Below are 13,726 nucleotides of genomic sequence, written 5' to 3'. Positions count from 1 at the left end.
CTGCCGATATTGGAGATTTTGGAGGGGTGTGGGGTTAAGAGTCGGGGGGCATGGTGTTGGGGTTGTTGAGGATTGTTAATGCGGTGAGTTTTGTGAATTGGGTGTCGTGGGAAGGGGACTAACAAAGGGGTAGATCATCCTTGATGATGTGGAGTTGCAAGAGAACTTGTGCTTCGTCGGTGGGATACCGATCGTCACCAAGTTTGCCGCTAGACAGTACTCGAATGAGATTCGGCTCGAGGCTGCGGCGTTTGTGAGGCAGATGTATCAGACTTCTACTCTGACATTGCAAATGTTTGTCAGCGCGGGGGGGTTGAATGTCTTGGTGGAGTTTCTGGACGAGGACTATGAGACGAGTCAGGATCTGGTGCTGATTGGGGTGAATGGGATATGGAATGTGTTTGAGCTGCAGGGGCCGACGCCGAAGAATGATTTCTGCCGGATTTTCAGCAGGAGCAAGATTTTGGATCCACTGGCGGCGATATTGCACAAGGTGCTGGACGAGGAGCGGGGGGATGAGCTGAGCGAGTTGGTGGAGGGGAGGATTGTGGGGATTTTTTATCTGTTTTCCCAGGCGGAGGCGTATGTGAAGGAGGTTGTGGCTGAGAGGCAGGTTTTGAAGAGTAAGTCCCCCCCTTTCCCCCCTTCTTTTTTATTTTATATTTTTTAATATTTTTTAATATTTTTTTTATTTTAATTTTTTTATAACGGAGAAAAGGGTTGCTAATGATCTGAAAAGCGGTCCTCAAGGATCTGAGACGGATGACACCTGCTCATCAGATCACGATGCTCAAGTTCATCAAGAACATGTCGCAGTGCTCTGCGGTTTTGGATGCACTTCACTCGGCCGATGCGATTGATTTCTTGATCGATGTGCTGAGTCTCTCGATGAAGAAGGGACAGAAGCACTTCCGCGAGATCTCGAACCAAGTCCTCAACACCATGTTCAATCTTTGTCGACTAAGCAAAGAACGCCAAGAATATGCCGCCAGCAATGGGATTATTCCGCTACTCCTCAAAATCATGAAGACGGACCGCCCACCAAAGGAGTTTGTCCTGCCTATTCTCTGCGATATGGCACATTCCGGCAGCAAGGGGAGGAGGTATCTCTGGCAGAATCACGGATTGGAGTTTTACGTTACCCTGCTGGCTGATCAATACTGGCAAGTCACGGCGCTGGATGCGATCCATGTCTGGCTGCAGGAGGAGACGGCCAAGGTGGAGAGCCACTTGATGGATGGGATGTTTATGACGGCTATTGTGAGCTGTTTTAACCCTGCCAAGGCGAATGCTTTTGATCCGAACCTTTTGGAGCCGTTGCTCAAAGTCTTGAGGCTGAGTCCTGCCGTGGCGGCGAGTCTGGCCAAGGCGGAGATGTATGCCGGGATTGCCCAGAAGCTGGGGCATAAGAAGGCGGTGGTGAGGTTGAATCTACTGAGGCTGGTGAGGAATATTATGGATGGGTGCGAGGCGCATAATTTGAGTATGTCGTCCAACAGCTCGTCCAACACGGGGAAGCAGTTGAGGGCGTTGTTTGATGATATTCAGGGGTTGGCGGATAAGGACCCGGCGGTGCTGGTTAGGAATTTGGCTGGGGAGCTGGTGAGGGCTCACTTTGGCAATGACCTGCAGCATGAGGCGCTGGCGTTGAGTGGGTTGGGGTTGGGGAACAGCGTTCAGGGGTCGATGGGGGGGTCGGTAGGAGGAGCGGGGGTGGGTGCGGGGAGGAGCAGGAGTGGGCCGAGGAGGAATACCAGTTATACGCCGCCTGGGGGCTTGCATATGAGCGGTGGTGGTGGTGGGCCGCATACACCGACGGGGCATCGGGCTAGCCAGTCGAGCTCGAGTGCGGCGGCTTACATCGAGGTTGCGAATAGTACGCCGAAGAGGACGGCGGTGGGGTTGGCGCAGGATAGGGAGGCGGCGTTGTTTCGGCCGAGGAGTAGAGAAGGGGCCGTGGCGGCGACGAGCATACCTAGGAGGGTGAGCCAAGATGCCACGGCGGCCGGGTTTGCGATGAGTCCGTCTTCTGGGTCGGGGGTGAAGAGTCGGTTGCCGAGGACGAGCCATTCGCATTTTACACGGCCGAGCTTGTCGACTGCGGCGTCGATGCCCATTACCGCTACGAGGGCAGAGAGGAGTGATTCTTCTCTTAGCAGTCGGGAGCACGTCATGGGCCGGTTACGATCTGGATCGTCGATCTCCATCACGGGAGCGTCGCAGTACTCTGCCAGCCCGACAAGCTCTAGCTTTTTATCAGCAGCGGGTTTCAATCTTGTGAACCCGAGCAGTTCCAACAGACCGAGCAGTAGCTCTGCCGCGTTTGGGCACCAAGCCAGAAGGGATAGTCACTCCCAGAGCCGGAGTTATTTTAGCCAGAGTGCCCGGCAAGACAGCAGTAGCAGTGAGAGGTTCAGCCAGTCTGCGAGGCAGGACGGTGCTGATAGGTTAGGGGAAAGGCTGGAAAGGATAGAGAGGGAGCGGGATGCCAGTGGGGGGAGCGGATCGACTAGTTTGTCTACTGGGAGCAGCGGGACGACGGCTACGACGGCCACGTCTGGACAGAGCGGGAATAAAGTCAGGAGGGCGAGGGCGCCGAGTTCGATTTCGAGGATGGAGTCGGTTTCGGATGTGAACCTGCCGGCTGGGGGACGGGATGGGGGGGGCAATAAGGGGAGGTGGCCTTAGAAAGGTGACTCGCCGATGAAGAAGAGGGTGTATCATGAGGTGGTGGATGAAGGGGGGGCTGGGGGGAGCGGGTTGAGTCCGTCGCCTGCTAAGACTGCCGGTGGTGGTGGTGGTTGTGCAGGTGGAAGAAGTCAACACCAGCTGTTGCAGCAGAGGCTGCATCACCAGCAGTATCTGTTGCATCAGAGGCAGAGGGGGAGGATCCCGGATCCTGGGACGCCCGGGGTTGGTGTTGGTGGGAGTGGTGGGAGTGGTGGGAGTGGTGGGAGTATGCTGCCGCCGGCACCACCCCCGTCACCTGTTACGCCTGATACGGGGTCTGTGGTGGAGGGGGGAGGGGCCAGCACGGTTATTATCCATCGGATGGGTGCTGCTCCTGGTGATGGGGAGGAGGGGATGGAGACGGTGGTGGTTCATAGTCCTGTTGCTGCTGCTCCTGCTCCTGCTCCGGTCCCAACTCCTGTAACGGCACCAACTCCTGCTATTAGGCCCGCGCATGTTTCTCTGGAGCCAGCTACTCCCTCCCGACCTACCAGTCCTACTCGACCCACCATTCCTGCTCCTATCCCAGCAACCCCTAGCCCAGCTACTCCCGCCACGCCAGCCAGTGCGGGAAGGTATACGTCACGAATCAGCGCCATGCTTAGTACTAGTCCACAAAGGGAACACCGACAGGGAGTCTTGGGCCTGTTGCAGCTACAAGAGCGACCCAGGAGGGGGGTGCGGGTTGCTGGATTGAAGGCGGTGTCTAAAGCTAGGGAGAACATCCTGCCTGGTATGAATGAGTAAAGAGGAAGGATAACGGTGGTGGGGCACAAGATGGGAAGGGGCGGAGAGGGTTAAAAAACCAAAAAGAATCAGGAAACTAGGGAAAGGCATAGAGAGATAGGATAAGGTTTTTTTTTTGTTACTATAGGGTATATAAAGGGTTGTAATGAATAGGGTGTGGTTTGATGAATCATGTTTTGTCTGGGTGGTTGGGGTGTTTGGGGGTTGTATATAACTTGCTGCGGTGTGTGACATGTGGAAAAGGGTAGAAATATTGGATAGGTAGTGATTAAAAGGTGGTTTTGAGTGTTTTATCAAAATATGGATGGATGTATCTACCGGTGACGAGATTCATCTCTTGGACCAGGACTTTGACACAAAAGACAAAGATCTTGTTTTTTTATATTTTTATTTATTTTTTATGTATTATTCTTTTTTCTTCCCATCTCCAGGTCTATTTCGCTTCATCTACCTGACCCCTTTACCACCTCCCCAACCCCCTTCTCCTGTAATTCCCTCCCTCCATCTGTCTCCGGTACCTCGACCTTGTCATCCTCAACCGCCAGTTCCTTTTGCCATGCAGGCTTGTTCTTCTTTTTTCCGGCATTCTCCTCCCCTCCCTGACTCTTATACTGGTACCCCCTCATCCTCGGCCTCTCCCCCACCCCCGCGGGCATCTCGCTGTCGTACGCCCTGCTGAAACTCAACCTCTCGTCTTCAAAGGTGGCATCCTTGATCGACCGCTGGATCCCGCCGAAAAAGGCGGACATGGTCGCGTGGTTGTGGATTTGGAGGAGTGTCCAGCCTAGCATCTCGCGTGCTTGGAGGAGGTGGTGGATGTAGGATTTGTGGTGGCTTTTGCAGGCGTAACAGGTGCAGGACTCGGAGAGGGGGGTGACGGATGTGCTGAAAGAGGGGAGGGAGAGGTCGACTGCCAATGGAAGGGGGGTGCTCCCAGGAGAGGGAGGGGCGGGGAAGGTGAAGTTTAGGGCTAAACCAGCGTCGGATACGGCGTTTATCAACGGGAGGGCGAAGAGGTCTGTTCCGAGGGCTATGTGACGGAGGATGAGGTGGGGGTTGCTCGGGTTGGAAAGCGACAAAAGGGGGAGGGACAAGAGGGAGGGTTGGTGAGTGGCAAGATCGGGAATGATATCCGGGTCGTGGACTGCCAACCCGGAGAGTTGGGACGAGGGGATGTAGTCTTCTGCCAGGCGGGAGAGGTATTCCCACTGGATTGGGTAGGGGATTGGCAGGACTGGGGCGAAGGTTGATGTGGAGGTGGAGAGGGGGGAGGAGAACCAGTCTACTATCCACTCGTCCGTGCGTTCGGCCATGCGGAGGGCTCGTTTGCTTGTTGGGGAGGTGCCTGGGGGGGAGTTGTTGGTTAGGTCGGCTAGGGGGATGGTGATGTCTGGTTCGAGGGTGGAGGCGGCGGAGAGGTAGTCGGTTGTGGAGAGGTTTTGGAAGCCAGTGTTGGTGAAGACGGAGATGGATTTGGTGGAGTTGCCTATCGGGGAGGGGACGGCGGGGAGGCGGCGGGCGGCGAGGATGGTGGTTATGTGGGAGGGGGTGCCAGTGAAGCTGTATAAGGGGGTGGGGTGGTTGGTGCTGGTCGGGGCGCTGAAGATGGGTGGTGGGCGGGAGAGGTTTTGCTGGGACTTTTCGACGACTTGGTGGGGGGTTAATGAGTGGTTTTTGATAGAGCATGAGGGGGGAACACTGACAGTCTTCGAGGGAAAAGTATGCACCGCTCACTTGTAGGTGCTTGCTGATATTGTCAGGGGTGACATGAGGCAGAGTGCCGCGTGAAGTGACGGCGATGAAGTTTGGAGTGTCGATGGGACGACGTCCCGGAAGAGCCAGACGACCGACTCTGGCAGCAGCTGCTGTGCCCTCCTTGAGAGCCGAGGACACTACTTCAAACCTCATGGCTGTCGACTCGGGTTCTTGTGGCTCGGTATCAACCGTCATTTTGCGAGTTTTGCAGTTGATGGTTGTATGAGCGAGCTTGGACCTCAAGTCTTTCCTGAACCGAGTGAAAATCAAATCCTTGACAGCGTCTGACCCAGCAGACTGGTAACGATGATCCTGGTACTTCAGGCAGCACAACTCGAGATATCAATCAAACTCTGTCTTGCTTGAAGATGTTAGTACTTTCTCTCCTTCATTTATTATGTCAACGATTAACTCACGAGTCAATTTCAAACACCCACTGACGGCTCTCATGCTGCCCCTCGATGCCAAGCACACAGTCGCCCAAAGTGGAAACCTTGGGGTCAAACGGTTTTGTTTCTATCGGGGCTGATGCACCCGCTAATGAGATATCCACTGGGGTCTCAAGTCCGTGCTTACGTCAGGCAGCGGCTAGGGTCCCCACATTCAGCCCTGCCTACAGGGGGACAGGAACAGGGCAGCGTGTGCAAGCGTTGCGCTAAAAAGCCAGTTGAGACGGGGGCGGGCTTCTCGGAGTTCGGACGGTTGTTCATGGCATTTGTTGTTTGTCATTGCTTATCCCGACATGTCCTTGGCTATGCTCCCCCTCCTCTGCCGTCCCTAGTTGTTTTCTGCCTCGTTGTATTTTTTCCTTCTTTGAGTTCCTAAATACAATCGCTCGTTTACCCTGCCCGTCCGTCCCTCTTTGTTGTGTCTTGTTTGCTGTTGTCCTTGGGCCGTAGGTGGGTAAAAACATGGGCGAGACAAATGATATCGAAAGAGAAGCAGGTGTGAACGGCGACTCTTCTGGTACCACGTCCACCGCTGCCTCGAGCAATGCCAACATCCTTATCGTCGACAACAACCACCCCGATGCGCCTATCCGAGAAGCCCGGAATGCAGACGAGGCTGACAGCTCCCCACCAACACCACGGTTTATCCAAGACGAAAATTCGTGGAAACGGTTCAAGTGGGTTCCGTACCCGGTGCGCCGGTGGATAAAGGCTGGTGTCGAATGGACCGAGGGGCCTGCTGTACCTCGACGGTTCCGGATCAAACCGCTGTTCCCCCAGGTGCAGCAGTTCCCGATTGTGTTACTGGATAGGTACCTACCCAACAAACTCCACAGAGCCGCGCTTGTGCTCGTCTTGTATGTCGTCTGGATCGTATCCTTTGCTTTTACGCTCAAAAACGGGCAATCGGTGAGCGAGATTGCAGAATGGGGAAGACTGGTCAAGATTGGTTGCGGCTCGACCTACTGGATCGCAGGTAACGGCTGTGGCCTGGACGGCATCGACTGCAGACCGTTTGATGATGGGGGTTTCCCGTTCAGGTGCCCAGGCAACTGTGGGAGCTACCAGGTGTTGAATCCCCGGGCGGTTGGCGATCAAGAAGTCATCTACAAGCCACTGGTCGTCGGCGGGCCTCCTGCTGATGGAGACGGACCGGCCATCTACAGAGGCGATTCCTTCATCTGCGGCTCTGCCATCCATGCGGGCGTCATCTCGGACGCCACAGGCGGTTGTGGTGTCGTCCGCCTGGTGGGACTCCAATCCAACTACAACAGCACCAAGCGCAACGGCATCACCTCGGTCCCCTTCGACTCCTACTTCCCCCTCAGCTTCACCTTCGAACCCGACGTCGAATGCTCCTCCCGTGACCCCCGCTGGTCCCTCCTCGCCATCTCGGTCGTTTTCACGACAGTCTTCTCGCTCTTCGTCAGCCACCCAGGCCTCTTCTTCTTCACCCAATTCAGTGGCCTGTTCTGGACAGTCGGGATGGCAATGGACACTCCTAATTACACCGACCTTGCCTCCCTCTTCTCCCGCGAAATCGGCCTCTACCTCCCGGCCATGTTCGTCGCCTGGGTGATGTACGACAAGATGGGCATCCGGCGCACCCTCAAAGGCCTGACCGCCCACGTGGAGAAGACGATCCTCTGGCTCGGCGGCGCGTGGGTTGGGTCGTTGACAAACTACACCTTTGACTTCATCCCCATCCAGCGGCTCAACAGCCACGACATAAACCAACAACCCGGTGCCCGCGCCGCTTTGGCAATCATCATCATCGTCCTCTTCTTTGCTGTGGTCTTCCAGATCTGGTTTTTCAGGCAAGAAGCAAGGTTGAGGTCTCACCTCAAACTGTACGGGTTGTTTGCTGTTTGCTTGATTATTTTCTTGCTGCTGCCGGGTCAGAACTTGCGTATTCATCATTACATCCTCGCGCTTTTGCTCCTGCCGGGCACCTCGCTTCAGACTCGCCCGTCGTTGTTGTTTCAGGGTCTTTTGCTGGGGTTGTTTATCAACGGGATCGCGAGATGGGGGTTTGATCCGGTTTTGCAGACTGCGCTCGCTCTGAGGGGGGATGCGCCGGTTCAGTCGCCTCTTCCGGTGATTGATGAGCCGAAGATTTCTCCCAACACCAGCATAACCTTCTCATGGGAGGCACCGCCCGCCCCGTCATACGATGGCATCAGCGTGTTGGTCAATGACGTGGAGAGGTTTAGGACATATTTTGATGATGGCAACTCTGCGCCCGGGGCTGGGAGCAGTGGGGTGGTGTCGAATATTACGTGGACACGGCCGAGGGGGTTGGTGAAGGACGAGCCGGAATACTTTCGTTTTGCATGGGTTTCGGGGGGGACGAGGGGCGATTACACCAAGGCGGGGAGGTGGGATGGCGGGGAGGGGTGGGAGGAGATGAAGGCCGGGCCTTCCCTTAGAGTGAGGGACGAGGTTGGTGGGAGGGAGGGGCAGGGGATGGAGGAGGCGAGGGAGGTTATGGTGGTTGATCTGAGGAAGAGGGGGGTTTGAGGATTGGTGTAGGAAGAAAAATGGGGGGGAAATGAGGAGAGGGAGACACGTATAGCGAGGGTTGGCTAGCATGTGGTTTTTGGTTTTGGCGTTTTTCTTTGCTGCTGTGTGAAAGGATGTAGGATTGCTGTAGATACCCACTCTCTTTTTTCTCTTAGACTGTTTGTAAGGGGGAGTATTTGTTTTTCGACAGAGTTGATTTAAGCGAAATATGGGCGGCTAAAGAAAGGGAAGGGGCGGGGGAGGGGGGGCTGGAGGGGGATAGCTTTGAACTTGAAAAGAAGAGTAGATTATATGTGTAAATTTCAATACTAAGTTTACCTATGTATGTGCTCTTCTGACATGTTTACGAATTCCATGAAATTCCTTTTTGAAAGACATACAAGCACCCATCATCATCATCATCATCATCATCATCATCATCATCATCATCATCATCATCATCATCGTAAGTACCTAACTTGGGCATGAAAACGCCCTTTCAACACACAAAGAATCAACTACACGAACTCGCTCGCTCATTACACCCCTTCCTGTCTTTGATGACTCCAACAGTCCCATGAATCCGAGGACCCAACATCAAAGCATCAAACCACCAAACATCAAAAAGCAAACACGCAAAAATAATCCAATAAACATGTAACTCTTCCCTAAAAAAAAAACACAACCCGAAAATGTCGAAAAAAGGCATTAACGATTACAACAAGAGATAAATCCCACTATAACTCGCCCGCTTTTGCTTTCGCCTGCTTCCTGCTGTGCAAAAATGAGAAAGCAACAACAGAAAACAAAAACTCAAAGCAAACAAATTTTGAACCTCCATCCCACCCTCCTTTCCATCCTTTTTCCTTTCACATCACCAACCCCAGGTATTCCCTTTCGTCCGTCCGTCCGTCCCGTCCTTATCCTACCAAAGGTATCGGATATCCTATCCCATACCCGTATCCATACCCATCCTAACCCAAATCATCGTTCGTCCCGTATCATCAATTCTTTCATTCTTCAGGATTAGACTTCATACCTCATCCCACCTGTTCATCCCATCCCCCTTCAACCGTGTCCGAGGTAGCGGCCATGTGTCACCTGCCCGCAATGATGCATCTACCCGACAACCTGCAATGCAACTGCAGCTCCAAATAACCAACCCATCGGGCACTGTTCACGCATCCCCTTAAAAGACGTACTAACATCCGGTCAGCATCAACCCCCTTTTCTAACCCCAGATTGGCAGAATGAGTGTCAAACTTACCGGAATAAACAAATAAGGCACCTGCCTCTCATACTCCTTCCAAGCCTCCCCATACTTCTCCCTGCACCGGTGAATATCCCTCCACGCCCTGTGCGCAATCATAATCGTAAAGAAAACCCCATAAAACCACGGGAACGGGCTCTCAAACCCAGTAATCAACCCCCAGCTCAGCGCAAAAAACGTATCACAGCTATAGTGAATCTTTCTCGCCTTGCCGTACCACCCATCCGCCAAAATCTTGTCCCCCAACCCCGTCTCGATAACCTTGGGGTTCTTCACCACCTGCCACGGCAGCTGGGGGAACGTCTTGCGCTTCACCAGCTTGCCCTTCTCGATGGCCCTGAAGGCGTTCTTCTGGCTGTTGGTCGTGTCCCAGACCCAGTATACAAACAGGTACGCCACATAGAGCGCGACTAGGAAATACCTGTTCCACCTGTACGTCGAAGGGTCGTGGTTGGCGAGATACAAGGTGCAGTGGCAGTACGACAAGGGAACACCGGACAGGTTCCAGAAGATCAACATAAAGCCCCACTTCTCATAGTACATGTCCCATGAGGAAACAATCAGCTCCTCGCCCTTGGAGGTAGCATTGCCGTAAAGGTAGTGAGCGAGCACCAGGAAGCCGACTTCTCCAGAGACATATCCGTACTGGTCCCACTGGCGGGCCGCGGCGGCGCACGACAGGAGGAACAAGATGTACCAGGGCATGCGCACCTCAAAGAACATCTTGAAGTCGAGAATGCCAAACATGCGGGGGTTGAGCTCGGCGCCCATGAAGAAGTCGTAGATGTGGTTGCCAGACATGCGGTGCTGGGCGCCGCGGTAGAGGGCCGAGAAGTAGGCGATGAACGAGACCAGCCAGCCGCTGAAGATGGACACGCTGAGCAGGGGACCAAACTCGTCGAGGATGGTGTACAGCGGGAAGATGCCGGAAAAGTGAAGGCCGGCAACGAGGGCGATAGTGGTGTAGAACGAGGCATAGGCCGAGCAGTAGTACCTGAGCTGCTCGCCGTTCTTGTGAGGAAGGGGCTTGCCGTAAGCCCAGACACCGGGCATCAGGCAGTACATGGCACCCTCCACAACGAAAAAGATCCAGTAAATGGCCCAAGCCTTGGCATGGGGGAACGCGCCAGTGTAGCAGAGGTTGTAAAGGTGCTTGCCAAAGTCGGTCCAGGACTGACCAGCCTCAGGGAGGGGGAGCTTGCCGTCATAGTACTCGGCACCGATCCACATGTACCACATGAGAAGAGGGAATCCGATCATCATGACAGACACGAACCAAGGCCCACCAAACTCGTACTCGCCCGAGAGGTCAACCTTGGGGTCCATACCGGGCTTCCACCCGTCGACAATCTTCTCCTCCTTCTCGGCGGCGCCATTGGTCTTGACCTTCTTGTCGAGGAGGGGCTTGGAGGAGTCGCTCTCGGGGGTGGTGGGGGCCGTAGGAACCTCTTCCGCCTCGTCGACGTGCTCGGTGAACTTGGCGACGCCACGCTGGCGCACAGATTTGGTGGCCATGCTGGCAACCGTCTCGGAGGCTGAGGTAGACTCGGCGTCGGATTCCGCGATAGAGGGCTGATTCTTGCGACGGGTGTTGCGGCGAGCAGGCGTTTCTACCATGCCATCAAACAGTTCTTTTTTCCTGTTCTATACTGTCAGCAACCCCATTCATCACCGACCAAGTGCTGTAGAGGGGTGTGGCATGATCTCGGCGGATTCCAGCCGGCCACATCGCAAAAGGAGAGGTTGATTCCCCTAGGTGGGTGTAAACGCGATAAACGCGACACCAGTTTGCGCCAGAGACCACCACCACCACCAAGTAAACAGGTGGCAAAGTTGGGCAACAGTAGTGTAAACAAAAAAAAAAAAAAAAAAGCATCAACTCACCTCGGCGTCTGCCTCAGAGAATATCTAGTCCCAGAAGACATCTTGACCACAACGCGACGGGGCAGGCGCGCGCAGTCTTATATACTTTTCGAGCGTGATCGTACTTGGGGGTCAAAACCGACAACAGCAACAAAAAGAAAAAAGATCGGAAATTGTGTGAAAGCAAAGCAACAAGCTCACACCCACCACACACAACAACACCCCTGTCGTTTAGGTCGATCTGGATACTAGTATTCCCTAGTCGAGGTGTGGAGCAAGCAGCAGCGCTTACAGGGTGCGCGGAGTGTAACCGTAAGAATATGATTCGATATGATGGTAGGTGGCGGGCGCAAGAGAGAGGCGAGGTAAACTAGGACACCTAGGTATGAAGAAGAAGGGGAAAAAAAGAACACTGCGCCTTGAGGTCGAAAAGGGGGAGGGGAAACGCGACAAGGAGCGGGATCGAGAGAAAAAAACAGCCCCCAAAAATCGTTGTACACGGTAGGTACAAAAAGACATCCGACAAGGGCCAAGACTCGCTGCTGCTCGCTACTGCTGCTGTGTCTCTTTGCTGGCACACTGCAACGACATTCCCGACCCATGTCTCTCTCTGCTCTCTCTCTCTCTCTCTCTCTCTCTCTCTCTCTCTCTCACTCTCTCTCTCTCTCTCTCTCTCTCTCTCTCTCTCTCTCTCTCTCTCTCTCTCTCTCTCTCTCTCTCTCTCTCTCTCTCTCTCTCTCTCTCTCTCTCTCTCTCTCTCTCTCTCCCGCCCGCCGAGAAAGCAGCGAGCTCCCATCTGCGCAAAACATTTGGCAGGATCACAGCAGAAATAGCGGGGAATCTAACCTGGCTGAACAAACCCAATTAACCACTCGGCAGTTCCCGCGTCCCCTTGCATGACACTGTCCGAGCCACAATCTGTTAGTATACCAGCCATCCAGCCTCATTCGTGGCTGGTGCGGCACCCAACACGGCGGAATACTAGTATTACCTAATACCACCGTCGCATTTGTTGGTCCCTTCTTCAGCGTTTGCGTTGTCACATTCCCCACCTGCACCTTGAACGAACATCGCATCATCACAATGGGAACGTTTTGCGAATGCGATCCTTCCTTCACCTGGGGCTGAAGATCGATCCATCTCAAAGCAAGACATCAACTGCCGAAATACTAGTATTCGGAGTCGTCCGGAGTCTACGGGAAGGTTTGGGTTCCCGTCGGCAGGGTCCTACCCACGACAACTTCAGATGGCTCAAACCCGATCTGATATCTAATTACCAAGACAAAGCATTGACTGTTTATTTGCCCATCTTCTCACCGTCCAGCAATTCTCTCCAGGATCACCCTGTCCGTCAATGACCAAACACACCTCTTCTGTATTTGTTCCTCGTTGGCCCATTATGAACCACTTGTCTCGAGGGAACTTTCTCATGTCCCTATAAAACCCTGAGAGTGAAAATGCACGAGTACAAGAAACTTATACCGCCCAGTTCGAGGTTTAATGTCTCCTATATTACACATATATATACACACACTGAAGCGGGAAAACCATGAGCAGAGGTCTCCTCGTACGTTATTCATAGTCAACCAAAAAGAAGTTGCCACATCCTCCCTCCCCACATCACATCACCCGATCCTGTCTGCTGTAAACAGAAGTTGACACACCTTCCCCCACATTGCATTACATCACCCAATCCTGTCTGCAGTACAGACATACAGTCAAAACATCAAAAAAGTGATCGTAGATCGGGAATTGAGCCCGACGTGGGGGTCGAACCCACAACCTTGAGATTTCGGAGTACTCCTTAAGAGTCTCACGCTCTACCGATTGAGCTAGCCGGGCGAGGCTATTTTGGGTTGTGGAGTGGTGAGAGAAATTCAGGTTTTGTGGAGAAGGTGGTGGTGGTGGTGGTGGTGGTGGAGTGACTCGGAACAAAACCTTTTGCTGGCTGTCACATGTCTGTGGGGACAACACCAACAAGTCAGACAAGATAGCCCATGATAGTAAGGGGAAAGCCTGGTTGACCACCCAACCTCCCATCAAGCACCTGAACAGTGATGTTGCAACAAGTGTTGACAAGGACAGAGTAGCGATACCTCTTAATGATTTTAACGGAACCAAACGCGGTCCAGAAACACTGTGCCAGGGTCAGAAAACAACTCCCAACACAATCTTCTCAAAAACACTTACCATGACAACACACACACAGCCAGCCACCTTGCAACGTCACACATAAACCAAAGAGAAACACACAGATAGCAAAGAACACCATTCCAACCTAAACTACAGTCTTTGCCCATCATCCGTCTATGATGAGAAAAAGAAAACCAGACCCCGCGAGTGTGATAAAGCAACCATAATGAGACAATAGTACATGTACGTTCCGAGTTGCCACCAAACCATTAACCGT

The 13,726-nt window shown here is 53.5% G+C and overlaps 4 protein-coding genes and 1 non-coding gene across 5 annotated transcripts; 2 read left to right on the top strand and 3 right to left on the bottom strand.

The window, feature by feature from the left end:
* Positions 1 to 50: 50 nt before the first annotated feature.
* CDC15_1 (Protein kinase of the Mitotic Exit Network) lies at positions 51 to 3,503 on the top strand (the record flags this gene model as incomplete). Its single annotated transcript, XM_062940211.1, is given in 4 exon segments — positions 51 to 83; positions 134 to 623; positions 740 to 2,923; positions 2,933 to 3,503. Coding segments are annotated over 3 exon segments (2,472 nt in total). The 3' UTR covers positions 2,689 to 2,923; positions 2,933 to 3,503.
* A 345-nt stretch (positions 3,504 to 3,848) lies between these two features.
* QC764_203010 (uncharacterized protein) lies at positions 3,849 to 5,700 on the bottom strand. Its single transcript, XM_062943999.1, has 3 exons — positions 5,649 to 5,700; positions 5,181 to 5,589; positions 3,849 to 5,125 (listed from the first exon to the last, which is right to left on the bottom strand). Exons 2-3 carry the CDS (start codon positions 5,425 to 5,427, stop codon positions 3,921 to 3,923), a joined length of 1,452 nt encoding a protein of 483 aa, XP_062802774.1. The 5' UTR covers positions 5,428 to 5,589; positions 5,649 to 5,700; the 3' UTR covers positions 3,849 to 3,920.
* A 443-nt stretch (positions 5,701 to 6,143) lies between these two features.
* On the top strand, positions 6,144 to 8,201 carry QC764_203000 (uncharacterized protein; the record flags this gene model as incomplete). Its single annotated transcript, XM_062943998.1, has 1 exon — positions 6,144 to 8,201. One exon carries the CDS (start codon positions 6,144 to 6,146, stop codon positions 8,199 to 8,201), a length of 2,058 nt encoding a protein of 685 aa, XP_062802773.1.
* An 894-nt stretch (positions 8,202 to 9,095) lies between these two features.
* Positions 9,096 to 11,952, bottom strand: ERG4 (C-24(28) sterol reductase). Its single transcript, XM_062943997.1, has 3 exons — positions 11,338 to 11,952; positions 9,451 to 11,092; positions 9,096 to 9,384 (listed from the first exon to the last, which is right to left on the bottom strand). The coding sequence occupies exons 1-3, from the start codon at positions 11,376 to 11,378 to the stop codon at positions 9,373 to 9,375; spliced, it is 1,695 nt and encodes a 564-aa protein (XP_062802772.1). The 5' UTR covers positions 11,379 to 11,952; the 3' UTR covers positions 9,096 to 9,372.
* Positions 11,953 to 13,071: 1,119 nt separating this feature from the next.
* QC764_0033360 lies at positions 13,072 to 13,158 on the bottom strand. Its single transcript has one exon. It is a non-coding gene; the product is annotated as a tRNA-Lys (tRNA).
* Between the last annotated feature and the right edge of the window lie 568 nt (positions 13,159 to 13,726).

Source organism: Podospora pseudoanserina, chromosome 2, assembly GCF_035222485.1.
Source record: "Podospora pseudoanserina strain CBS 124.78 chromosome 2, whole genome shotgun sequence".
In the NCBI taxonomy this organism is placed as follows: Eukaryota; Fungi; Ascomycota; class Sordariomycetes; order Sordariales; family Podosporaceae; genus Podospora; species Podospora pseudoanserina.
This window is presented reverse-complemented; position numbering and strand designations above follow the sequence as displayed.